Source organism: Paralichthys olivaceus, chromosome 16, assembly GCF_024713975.1.
Source record: "Paralichthys olivaceus isolate ysfri-2021 chromosome 16, ASM2471397v2, whole genome shotgun sequence".
NCBI lineage: Eukaryota > Metazoa > Chordata > Actinopteri > Pleuronectiformes > Paralichthyidae > Paralichthys > Paralichthys olivaceus.
In genome coordinates, this window is record NC_091108.1 from 15,467,870 (window position 1) to 15,480,943 (window position 13,074).

Genomic DNA, 13,074 nt, shown 5'->3' on the forward strand with positions numbered 1-13,074 from the left:
AAAAGCTGAATCCCCCCGTGATGATTAACTTTTTTGCACAGAATGAGCAGAGCAGGAAAGGGTGGAGACTTAATCCACCATCTTTGCACACAGAGACAAAAAAAACAAACCCAAACACACGTGACCTGCGACATCTCATTACGACGTCGGGCTGTTGATCTTGAAACCTGTCAGACTGCCTTGACACATGCAAGATGGTGAGCGGGTTTTTTATATGGTATTCAAACAACTGAAAGTCTTTGTATTATTCATGTGGTGCTGGAAAAAACATGTGGCGATATTAAATTGGTGACAGTTCTGTTTAACATAACAAGCCCAAGGGTAGGAACACCACAGCAGCTTGGAAATGGAGCCAGTCATTCAATAAAACAGACAGTGTGTCATATCTAATTTATTCAGTATTAAATATAATACAGTGTTATTTCCAATGTATTCTATCATAGCACAATCTAGTGGTTCATCTCCATGTAATGCAATCATGCTTCATCCGATATAATTTATTGTCTGTTTGGCTTCATAACTATTTGTTATTTATTGTGTTTGTGAACTGAAAATATTCTGTGAAAACAGTAACGTTGTTCATGTCTACAACCTGCAAATGTGAAGATACAGGCCTGACAGATTCCTTCAAAGGGTTGTGTGAGACTCAAGTGTTTCTGATGAAACTGAAGAAAACAAGATTAAAAATGAATGAAGCTCAGTTTACTTTACCTCACCTGGTAACCTGAGACATTGGCTCGTCCGTGACAGTGACTGCGTGGTGCTGGACTGCTGGACTACGGACGTGACTACTAATGGACTTTCATCTTTAACATTGATGATGGAAATGCACTGCTGCATGATTTAAAGTGGACTGCACTGTCTCCAGCGCTGTTTCGATGTGCTCTGTGCTTTGTTTCTGGTCTCCCTCCTGCTGAGACTCCACTATCTGTCCTCTGTTTACTCTCTGTGCGAGGTTCTGAATTTGGCCTTCTACAATGGCACGACAAATTCCTGTGATTATCCGCGGCCAGCAGCTGTAATTGGACCCACACTGTCTCCTCTTTTCTAATTATGTGTCTGAAGAACATTTCTGACTATGTACAGACAGGGTTCAGTGTTTAAAAGGTTGCAAACCACTGGGCACAATGGATAATCACCGTAAGAGGAATCAAACGTTTTTTACCATTGGACTGATATTCATGCTGAGCGGCATTGAGTACGGTAAGTTTATTATGGACACAAGATAATGGTCTGATTGAAGCAATCTGAAATGGCTTGGCATTTTGGTTGTAAGCTCATATCAAAGAGGACATGACATCTGATGTAAATTCAAATATATTTTTCTCTGGGTAAATGAAGCTTGTCATTTACACATCTCCCTCCTCTTATGCTCATCCTCTATTTGTCTGTGCCAGCTGTCATTCTGCCTACGATATGGAGGTACCTGCAGCTTTTGGAGGCCCCCCCCTACTTTCTGGGTCTGGGTCTGTCTGCTTTCAGTTTGAGTGGACTGCTCACAGGCCCGCTTTTTGGGTTCTGGTCAGATCGGTGGAAAAATACCAAGTCCATCATCCTTTTTTCCAATCTTTTTGAGATTGCCGGTGAGTAGTCACACCATAAGACAAATCACATGACGGAGATTGTTTGTTCAGTTGTTGTGAGACTCCGTAACACATACAGTATTTGTGCTCTCTCTTGATTATCATTCACCACACACTATAATGTGGTTTCTATCTAAACAGCTATAAAGAGCTTTAGATGGTCGGCTCAAAAATGTCATAGGTCATTATTTTCATTTAGCAGCAATTTAAATTGGCTTAACCACTGTCTGCACAGTGCATGATTAAAGTCACTCCTCGGTTAATGACCATTAATTATAGACTAGTTTTTACAATGCATTATGGAAATATTTTGAACTCATCATGTGGGTTGCATGGGTGATTAAATATTGAAGCAAAACCCTGGTAGCAAAAATGACAAAAACTGTAAAGGTAGAAACAAGAGAAAAAGGCAACAACAACAGTGGTAACTAAACATTTAGCTAATACTACTATTACCACTACCACGAATACTACTACTACTTGATAATAGTTAAAAGCTGTAATGCTTAATTACTTATAGTCAATGTGTCTAATGTAGTTATTACCATGTTCACTTCTTATCTTTGCATATATAAAATACTAACATTTTCTTTTTAGCATTAACAACTAAAATGTTGGGCAAAATTCAATATTGACCTAATGATAGTACCATAAGTTAAGGTTTCACAACTAACTTTTATGCAAAATTATAAATATGAATCTGCTGGCAGCCCTAGAGCAGAAACCAGGGACTACCAAAGTCATTAGGACTTGTGGATTTATATTTGAGCACCATGAAGGTCTGTCCAAAATTTGAAGGCTAGCTCATCCAAAAGTGGTGGAGCTCGTTCATTATTTAGCTTCTTCTGCCAGCATGGCTGAAGCAAATTTTTGGAAACAACATTGAGTCTCAAGTGAAGATGTTTTTTTCATATTTTCTGTCCCCAGGTAACTTCATGTATTTTATTGGATATTCAAAGTGGCTTTTGTTATGCAGTCGGCTTGTGGCAGGTGATGCACATCCCTACACGCACGCATGCACACACACACGTATCAGCAAAATGTCGACTTTTTGATAGCAGAAGCTGTTTTCCTTTCAGGTGTCGGAGCAGGAGCGGGCTCCTCCATCTTTGGTTTCCTGACTCAAAGCACTAGGCCAGAGGAGCGTGCCGGTATCTTCGCTGCAATCATGGCCTGTCGACAAGCTGGCCTCCTTGTCGGTCAGTCCCCCCCACCTCCCTTCATCATACCACAGAGAGAGGTGTCATTTCACCTCTCTCCACCTCCCCTGTCTTCCTAGACGAAAGGATTTTGTGCTTTGATGTGCAGTTTCAACTGAGAGTAGGGGATGTTCGATAAAATCGTAGAGGTGGAGGCTATACTGCTTCCGCACATGCCCTGTTTTTATTCCATTTCCTCTTTAAAGCACTTCATCCTGTCTCTCCAGGGCCAGCGTTCAACCTGTTCCTGCGGCTGTGTGATTTCAAACTGGGGCCCTTTGTTGTGAACAAGTATACGTCTCCTGGGGTAACAGCATCCAGATAATCAGTAATCTAAGGTTCTCCATAAGCCTCATGAATACAAAAGCATTCCTCAGAAATAGTTTCTCTGCATTCTGCAATCCTCCTGCCTCATATATATTGTTTTCTTCTTTCTGCTCCTCTGAAATAATACAAAACACCATACAAATACAAAACATACTGAGGCCTGTAACAACCCATATTGATCTATTTCCATCTCACAAGTCTTTGAATAAAACCTGCAGCACAAATGTGGCTTAAATTAGATATAAGAAAGCTCTTCTATGCCTACTTTCATTTTCCCACATAATTTGACATTGCATGTCTCTCTTGATTTCACCGGCCTGGTTAAACTCCTGACTTTAACTCTATCAGGAGAATTCATTTAGAGTTTCTCCTTATAGCTTTTTAGGATTCTGGTGTCTTGAAAATATAAAATGATATTATATTATATTCTAAAATATTTAAGAACTTTCTTGTCTTCATACTCTCAGATCTTCATGTGTCTGCTGTGGGTGCTGCTCCAGTGTGTTGTCCTGGCTATGTATTGGGATTTACCGCCCATCAGCTCAGAAGACGAAGCTGTGATCCTGGAGATGAAACAGGAGGAGGATGATGAGGAGGAGGTGCCGCTGATGCAGTCCAGCGAGGAGCTGTCCCACACCTACAGAGCTGTCAGCTCCAACCAACTGGAGACCTCCACCTCGTCAGATACGCAGCCCGACCATGGTGCCTCTGCGGTGTCGAACCCCTTCAAAAACTTCAGTGCCAGCCGAGGTGAGACAGCAGGTTTGAAAAGTCTGTCCTCAGCAATAACTCAGCTTTCCATTGCCCTGTTTGTGAGGTTCAGGTAGGAGGAGGTGTCACTGCCAATGCACATGTTTCCAATCTGCTCTATTGATTCTTTTTGCAAACACACACACTCACAAAGGGAGAGAGAGAGAGAGAGAGAGAGAGAGAGAGAGAAAGAGAGAGAGAGAGAGAGACTAACAAAGTACAAAGGAAGTTAATCAATAGTGGCACGCAATCGCTGCTTGCATCCCATGTAAACTTACTATAACACTAATCCAGTAGGACACCTGACATACACACACACACACACACACACATACATACACATACACATACACATACACATACACATACACACATGTCCAATCAATACACTCTGATTTAACATGCCACACAGAATTCCTCAGAGAGGTCTGGAGGATGGCAAGTGTGTCTGATTGTGTGTGTGTGCGAGCGTGTGTGTGTGTGTGTGTGTGTGTGTGTGTGTGTGTGTGTGTGTGTGTGTGTGTGTTCGTGCATGTGTCAGACATTCATATTGATTCTCTCACTCTTTGAAGATGTGGCAAAGGGATGGATAGCAGACTTCCTTCTTTATTGACTGGCTTTGCTGTGGTTGACTTGTGGATGAAATGGAGAAAGAATTGGTTATGTGGCAACATCCTTCTCATTGATTCTGCTTTGTTTTAAAGAAATCCTACAGCACCAGAAACTCTCAAGAAAAACGAGAGGATATCTGCGCAGCTCTGGCATATGCTGTGCTATACTGAGTGTGCGTCAGCCGCTGTGGTATACCTGGTATTCACTCTTGTGAATAATTGATCTTCTCTGACTTTTTGTGTATCTACTAGGAAAAGAAAATTTTACATTTTTAAACTGTTTTTAGTTCTGGTTTGGCAGGAGTATCAGTGTATCAGTGTTTCTAATCTACACATATACAAAATCCTACTTATATTTAAAATATAGTATCTAAATATTCATACATATTTGTGATCCATATATTCACATATCACTCTATTTTAACCTCTCTCACTTGAACAAATATCAGTGTAATAAAAACATCTACTTTGACTTCAGCTGGGCCTCAGTCCCATCCACTAACATGGAAGAGGTGGGGTTTATGACCCTTACTGCAGTCAATAGGGACACTTTGGTTTCACTTGTGGGGAGCAGTCATGCCCTCCATCCTTATGTACAGTCTATGATTTAAAGATATTGTTTGAAAGGTCTTTAGCATTTGTTTATTTTTGCTAAAGCCAGGGGACCATTAGCTTAGCTTAACCCTTACCCTTAGCATTATATTAGATGTACATATAAGAGAGTGGTATCAATATTCTGATCTAATTCTCAGCTCTGAAGTGAAACTGTGTCTTTTCCAAAAAGTGGTTAAAAGACAAAACATCTCACACTATAGTTGTTAACTTATATGATGCCATCACACCCATTATTGAATAATGTGTGTTACAGTTGAAAAATGATAAATACAAAAATATTATGAATTAATAAATCATTTTTTACATGCATCAGTATCAGTTAATATGTGTTTCATTAGTTTTTAGTTTAAAGGGTCCCTCCACCATTCTTACACATATTAATGAATATACTTTACATGAGCTGTGCTAGTTGAATGACATCATCTGGGAATGTGCAGTTTGACATAAGTAAACTCTACCAGGCAAGAATGGCCCAAAACAAACACATTCAGGGAAATGCAGAATTCAATGCTTTGAAGCCTCTTCCAAGTCCCCCAGTTTTAAGTAAAATATTAAAATTTAAACCTATATCATCATTGTTTATAGCCTGATTAATGCACATTTACCTACAACCAACTTGAACATACTGTATATGCACTATTCGAAAATAAGCAAGCTTATAGAAAAATGAAATCATGTGAATGATATAAACACTGAACAATAAGAACTGAACCACAGCAGATCACACATTGTAATATCAAACCATTCCCACAGCCATCTGGCACATCCTCCCAAATTTAGCAGCAAGCCCGGCTCATTTTTCCTGCTCTCCAAGTCCATAAGGGATTTTGTGTTCCAGGAAAAGCTGGTAGCACAATTTGGAGTTTATTTATTTATTTGTTTTTGTTGTGTTTTGGACAAAACTATTTTCACACTGTTCTCTAGATTAAGAAGTAGTTTATTGGATGAGAGGATCAACATGACCAAGCAGCTAGAATTGATTACACCTGCCTCTTTCAGTCCAAACATTCCCCTCGGATAGTCCAAGTTTTCTTTTCTGCTTTAAACTTTTTTTTATATCATCGTGACTAGCCAGTCGAAACTTTCAATTTAACGATACCACTTGAGCTTGTTTTAGGATTGTCTGTTTGGTTCCTCCTTTTTTTCAGTATATCTCTTCTTTCGCTCTGCAGAGTTCCTGAGAGAGGAGGTGGTTGTTCTCCTCACGGCTCAGTTCATCACTCTCTTCAATCAGACAGCGCTGGAGGTGAGGGCAGTTAACGTGAAGATCCATCAGCCTGAGTTTCCAAACATTTCACCCAGCATCTCACTGTTTTACCCAGGGTTACATCCACACTGCATCCATCTGAGCCCCACCTAGAGAGAGCTGCACTCTTAATAATAATAATGATAATTAAAGGTTCAGTGTCTAAGATTTAGGTGATAGGGATGTTGTTGTTTCCTTTACCCTAGAATCCGCCCTTTAGATATAAAAACTTTATATACACATCAGGAGTGGAACCTCTATACGGAGGCCGCCATGTTCTCTACAGTAGTTCAAACTGGACAAACTTTTGAGTTTTTATGACAGCTGAAGGCTGTTACAGGTTCTCTATCATGTTTGGAAGGGGAGATGTATTCAGCTGCATCGTCCAACTTCACCACTAGATGTCACTAAACTCTACACAGGACCTTTAAGTAGAGCTTCATACTCAAAATAAAATAAGTTAACATAATCAGTCTCTGCTGTGAACTTGAAAAATGACAGAATAGTCACACGTTGCTGACATGGATTATAGAATTTTACTTTCATTTTAATATAGAAATGAAACACCTCTTTGGATCTGACACTTCTGAACAATTTAAAAAAGGTGCCTGTTTCAGCCCTGATAAGAATCTCCTCCATGACTGAATCACTTTATCCAACTGACTGACCCTGTGAACATCTCTCTGAAACCCCCAGACCATGGTGACTCCCCTGACGCAGCGCTCCTTCGGCTTCGGTGAGCTGGGCAACAGCCTGATGTACAGCCTGTGTGGGGTGGAGGTCATCCTGGGCTTCTTCTTCGTGCGGTGGCTGAGCTCGAAGGTGGCGGACCGTGTCGTGCTGGCCGTGGGCCTGGTCATCTGCTGCACCGCTTGTATCTGGTCCCTCGTCTTCCTCTGCGACCCACGAGGTGCCAACCTGTCGCGGGAGAAACATCCAAACACAGCGAGACACACATGCAAAGCTAGAGACAGACTCACAAATCACTCAAGTTCTTTGCCAAATCCCTTTTTTTGTGTGACTGGTGTTGATGCGTAGAGCCGAGTGGAGCCATCTTGGGTTACACACAGGCGGAATTGAATGTGCTCTGTAAACGATATCATTCAGGCTCTGGCAGGACAGACGGAGATCACACAGGCAAACTGGATCCTGTATGTTCATGTTGGCCTGCGTCTGTTGTGGCTCGTCACGTTTATCACTCTGATTATAAGTAACAGGTGCTGGAGCCGGGGAGTGACTGAGTACATATAAAAGGATTACAGTAATCTTATTAGACAAAAATGCTATTTGTTAAAGCGTATCCTGCATTTGTTTGCTATTTGTTACAGTGGAAACAACCAGACTGAGAAACAAAACCTACGAGACAGACACCTGAAGAAAGAGGATTTTTGTCTTCTTGCACCATGTTTCATTGGTTAAAATGCATTTTGATGGCTAGAATGCAGAAACATCCAACAGTTTGAGTGGGCACAGATTCACACAAACATGTGCATGATGCAAAGCAGCAGAGAACAGAAATGGAATGGCTGCCAGCTTGGCAGTGGTTTGGTTTTCAGATAGAGCCATCGCTGCTGGTGCCAGCCCGTTTGTAGGAAGGAACTTAAAAACTGAGAGAGGAGGGGCTGGAGAGCTCAAGTATTAACTGTCTTTGAATCAAATGAGAAAATACGTGCAGCAAAATATTGTAATTCATCAGCTCTGCAAGTTATGAAAAATATATTAGTTTTAGGTATGTGAGAGTTGGTGATGTGTTTTTTTAAACAATATATTCCATATCATTTTTGGGCAAACAATTGCAATTAATATCATGTTATCTTTCCATCCTTTAGGTGGTTATGGATGGGAGCTAACAGCCTTCATCATTGGAGTGTTTCTGCAGCTGCTGGGGCTTCCCTTTGTGGCTGTGTCTCAGGTGTCTCTGTTCTCCAAAGTCACCGATGAGAAAACACAGGGTGGCTAATTTACCTTGGCGCTGTTTGTACAATCCAACATACTGAAACAAAAGATTTCTGCTCAGCATGATACAAATACAGAGTTATTTGTCCTGTAGTGTCAGTCCATATTTTAATGTAACCTTCTATTCTTTGTGTCTATGTGTCACCTGAAGGATTTAGCCAAGGAATCAGACGCTCAGTCGGGGGCCTGGCCACCATCCTGGGTCCTTTGTGGGCTGGAGGTCTGACCAATAATTTGTACATAATGCTGGGCATGATGTTAGCCCTCCTCATGATGATCACAGTAAGAAGAACATGCATCCTTCAAATATTTAAGAGCATTGCACAGAAAGAAAATTCTTAACATTATGATTGTGATTAATCAGGCCGCCCCATAGTTTGATAAAAATACTTCATTGCTACATTGTCATCCTACAGAGTTGATACAGATCAGTCTGTCCATGACATGTAAAGTTACTGTACATCCAGCGGCTGGTTAACTTAGCTTAGAACCAAGACAGAAAAGAGTCTGTACATTATGACATTTAGTTTGGATTGGCAAGTGTTATTGACATAATATTCGTGCATAAAAGGATAGAAAGCTTTTTCCACAGTTTGTCATTGCCAGACCAGCTTTTTTCAATTCAGTCATTAGGCTGAGCTCATTTTCTTCTCATTTTGTACATGAATATGCATACCAGCACATTTAAAACTCAATAATAATCATTATATTACATTATATTTTGTTCAAGGTAAAAGTGAAGCAAACTGGCTGCAGCTTTATTTAGTGCAGGCATGAGAGTGATATCAAATGTTGGTCCATGTAACGCTTATTAGTAAAATAATTCTTTATGAAAAAATGAAACATTGAAAATTTGAAAAATGGAATCCAATGTCTCATGACCAACTCATCATCTAACTCTCAATGAGAAAAGCAAATATGTGTATTTCACAAAATGTTTTACTGTTGCTTTAATCCGATCTGCCAGCTACACTGAGTGTGAGACTCATGCCATGGACATTGGGTGTTAGAAAGATAATAAAACATTTGGTACCAGTCGTACCAACATCGGGACATGTCCTTGACATTATAATTGTTGTTTTCTAAAAACCCACACCACAGCTGTAAAAAAACAGCCCAGCTAAAATGATGGAACAAATATATATTGTATTCATTTTGATGAAAATAGTATAAATCAAAAACTCATCATCAATTAAGTCTAGATTTTTCAGTGGTGTTGCACAATTACAAATAAATTTGGCTTGTAGGTGAAAAACAAAATGAATCTCTCTTAAATGTCGGGAGCCCTGCTTTAATTCAGATTCTGGATTTGACAACAGTTTAATACTTTAAGCCATCTGGAACTATTCAAAGCTGCGGCTTAAGGAAAACAGTAATTTTTCTCATAAGCAAACTGAAAAACAGTAGCTGAGGGCTGTAATTCCCAGAGAAATCCTTAACTCAGCATGTCTTTGATAGCGTCTGCTTATTTCTCCATGCCCTCTATTCTCTGAAGCCATATCACGCTGTAAATATTTCTGCAGGTTATGGCGGCGCTGTCCTACGAGCGTCTGACTGAGCCCAGGGCGGTGCAGTGCGCCCAGAGCTCTGACAGCGGAGGATAGAGCCGCAGTGTGTCTGACAGAGCTGGACAGGCCGAAGACGGACACAGGGAATGCCCTTCACTTCTGAGAGAAGTTTGCTGCAGAGGAAAATGTATGAGTGTGGAGTAAAACGTTCAGATAATATGCTTCTCCTCAGAACACACAGGGGAATATCAGGTAAAATACAGTAAGTTTTAAGCAAGACACAATCTCTGCTGTCAGGAGAGTTTATTAGAATCTACCTTGTATGCACATCAACGCCAGACTATTGATTATATTTTACACAAGGGGGCACCATTGCTCTCATATTGAATATTCAGGGAAACAATTGAAGATGAAAGCTATTATTTTTAAACTGAACTGTTTATACCCCTAGGTGTTGATGGAATGATGAGAGAACAGGTTTTTTTCCACCATGTGACCCATGTTCCAAAAATTTCCATTTCTTGTCTGATAAAAAAAAGGAGAAGAGACAATTGACACAATGAGTGCAGAAGCGAAGCTGTCAACATCTGAGCAGCTCCGCATCAGAGAGGCTGAGAGAAGAAGAGGGTCAAAAAGACTGGAGCTTTAAATGTTCCCTGCTATTTGTTTGTGGTGTGGGAGGAATCGTGTGCTGGTTTATTGTTAAAAATGAAACACAAAGCCTTGGATGTTACCAAACCAGTTTGATGTTATCTGAATTAATATCTCATATGAAAATGAGGAGCTCATGAGCTAAAAGCAACATTTTAAAAAGTAGCTGTTAATTAGCTTTCTCTATCTTTTAAAGTTTAATTACCTGAATTCATTATTCAAAACAGGGCAAGGTGTGAGGAGTGTACAGTCAGCTGTTCTTGCCTGTATTCTCCTCTAGGATGTGCTGCATGCTACACATCTGCATGTAGGAGGAGAGGCTGTAAGCAACATCAAGGCATCGTAGATTCCCTTTGTACCAATAAACATAGGTTTGGCCGATCTTTGTTTTTGCATAATTGCAGATAAGGCTCCGTAACCTTTACAGTTTCCTACACTCAGCATGTGATATTTGGCTTTCCAAAGGCTTTTTTTCCGCCTGAAATGGAAATTATAATCTCAGTGACTCAAGGACATAATATCTATAAGTACTTTCATGCCCTGATCAGCGTACTCAGGTAGCTACTTGACATTTTCAGGCAGATAACGGGGTGCACAGAATCAGGTCAGGCCGGAATTTACTGTCTTTGAACTGGCGTGCTTTTTCAGCGTGATTCCTGCTGGTCTTCGTGTTTTTAAAGAAACATCTGTGCAACAAACGAAATATCTATGACCAAAAGACCCTGAAACTTCTATCTCAGGCTTCAGTTGTCCTCTGTGACATTGAATAAACAGTTTTCAAAGTGTGACAGTTAATATTCATTAAAGATTCTTCCTCTAACAAATTAAAAGTTAAAGTCATGAGTGATGAAACTATCTCTTGCACATTTCACTATGCTCAGTACGTTTGCAGTCTCATTGGTCTGGTGCAATGACTGTATCTATATACAATTTTGCCAGTGTGGTGGCTTAAGTGAACTATTTTTAGTTTGTAACCTTTGATAGATATTGTGGCCATGTAACTAACATTAATGAGACTATTTGCTGATTAACACTTCTGTAAAGGATACACAACATTGAAACATAAATAATATAAATTGCAAAAATATAACAAATGGTAATTACACTGGACCCTACCTTTCAATGTCTCAGTGTTTTTTCCCTAAATGACTGTCTTTTTCATTTTAAAGGTGTTTTTCTTGAGTATTATTGTGCTTTTATATATTACAATGTAAAGAACAGACAGAAAACAAGTGTGAAAGGATGGGCTCAATCCAGGACTTTGTGATTTTGGGGTCCTAAGGGCCCAGAAAACTTGGGTTTAAATTTCAAAGACGCATATTTCTGTATAACATTAAAAAGTCATGACGAAATAAGAAGAAACCAAATTATAATCAATGAATGGTAACTTAAGTTACAGTTACCCTCCATCATCAGGGCTGTATGGGTGAGGTTCGATCTGATTTGCTCGACAGTAACATCCCATTATCTGTCATCAGATTCTGTTTTGAAACACTGCTGAATCCTGATTGGCTCTCAAGGGTATGTGACATTTCTTTTTTTTCTATTAAACCCTGCCCCCTCAAACCAATGTTAAAAGAGCAGAGGGAAATAAAACATCAACAAAACTCTCATGGGAAATAACAATTGTTCAAACTTTTTATTCTCATGTAAAATGGCTCATTGTAAAAAGCTGATTAATGGTGTGTTAAATGTTTTCACCCCTCTTTGTGTGTTTGTTGGTTGTTTACAATGAAACTCAATGGAAGGATGGGTCGGACATGAATCCATTCATTTTTGGCGTTAATCCAGATCAGAACACAGATCCAGAATTTTTCCAGTTTTCAAAATTCTCCCTGGTTGCCGGGAAACAATTCATAGATCTTGATTTAAATCATAATTCCTGATATCCATGAATTTGTGACTTAATTTGTTGGGCCTCGGTGGAGGTATGTGCTCTTCTGAGTGACATTGTAGTCATATATTAATCACAAAAAATCTATATGAGACAAACCTTGACAAACCAATTCTGCTCTGTTGTGATGATTTTGCTTTCATACACCAGACTGTCTGGACCAGTGCAGTCAACAACCCTTCAACTTATTCTCTGCACAACAGCCCTGTACACGCTGCACACAACCCCCCCAAGGACATAAATAGAAAAGTCAGAGGCCTCAGGCTTTTATGTTAAATATACCAAAGGTAGGCACGGATGAACAACTTATGAAATTTTAAAGATACACAGAACAACCATTTGATGTACCAGCCAACAATTATTTCTGGATGGAGTTTGTAACTATGGAGATGACGTTTTGTGAGGAGGAGAGTAAGAAGCAGAGGATAAAATAATGTTATGTAATTGGGGAGTGAAGAGACAGTTTGCTCCGGTGGAGATGGTTGTGGAACAGATGAAGGTGTAGTAGTCACTTTAGTGGAAGTATCCACACGTTGTATTACTCATGGCTATAAATGGCTCATTCTGCATCCTAACTGTTTTCATACCATGTCAAGAAAGAATAACTCGGCTACAGGCCGTTATTTCAGTGAAGTGTAAAAATATGTAACCACAATCTAACCTCTATTCAGTGTTGGTGCTTTTTGTGCTGTTGCTGCTGGAAATTGAAGTAACTATGATTCAGTTTTAGCTTT

The 13,074-nt window shown here is 39.8% G+C and overlaps 1 protein-coding gene across 1 annotated transcript; it reads left to right on the top strand.

Annotated features, from left to right (window-relative positions):
- The first annotated feature begins 722 nt into the window (after positions 1–722).
- Positions 723–12,142, top strand: mfsd8l2 (major facilitator superfamily domain containing 8-like 2). The gene is made up of 11 exons (XM_069511121.1): positions 723–1,203; positions 1,398–1,583; positions 2,511–2,573; positions 2,663–2,782; positions 3,010–3,089; positions 3,577–3,859; positions 6,258–6,331; positions 7,028–7,241; positions 8,161–8,283; positions 8,439–8,569; positions 9,811–12,142. Exons 1-11 carry the CDS (start codon positions 1,128–1,130, stop codon positions 9,889–9,891), a joined length of 1,431 nt encoding a protein of 476 aa, XP_069367222.1. The 5' UTR covers positions 723–1,127; the 3' UTR covers positions 9,892–12,142.
- Positions 12,143–13,074: the final 932 nt, after the last annotated feature.

What these genes read in the sequence shown, in the direction of transcription:
- mfsd8l2 (XM_069511121.1), top strand. Translation starts at nt 1,128, where the DNA reads ATGGATAATCACCGTAAGAGGAATCAAACGTTTTTTACCATTGGACTG. An exon ending in GCTGAGCGGCATTGAGTACG is followed by an intron (nt 1,204 to 1,397) that starts GTAAGTTTATTA and finishes TGTCTGTGCCAG; the next exon opens with CTGTCATTCTGCCTACGATA. An exon ending in TCAATCAGACAGCGCTGGAG is followed by an intron (nt 6,332 to 7,027) that starts GTGAGGGCAGTT and finishes TGAAACCCCCAG; the next exon opens with ACCATGGTGACTCCCCTGAC.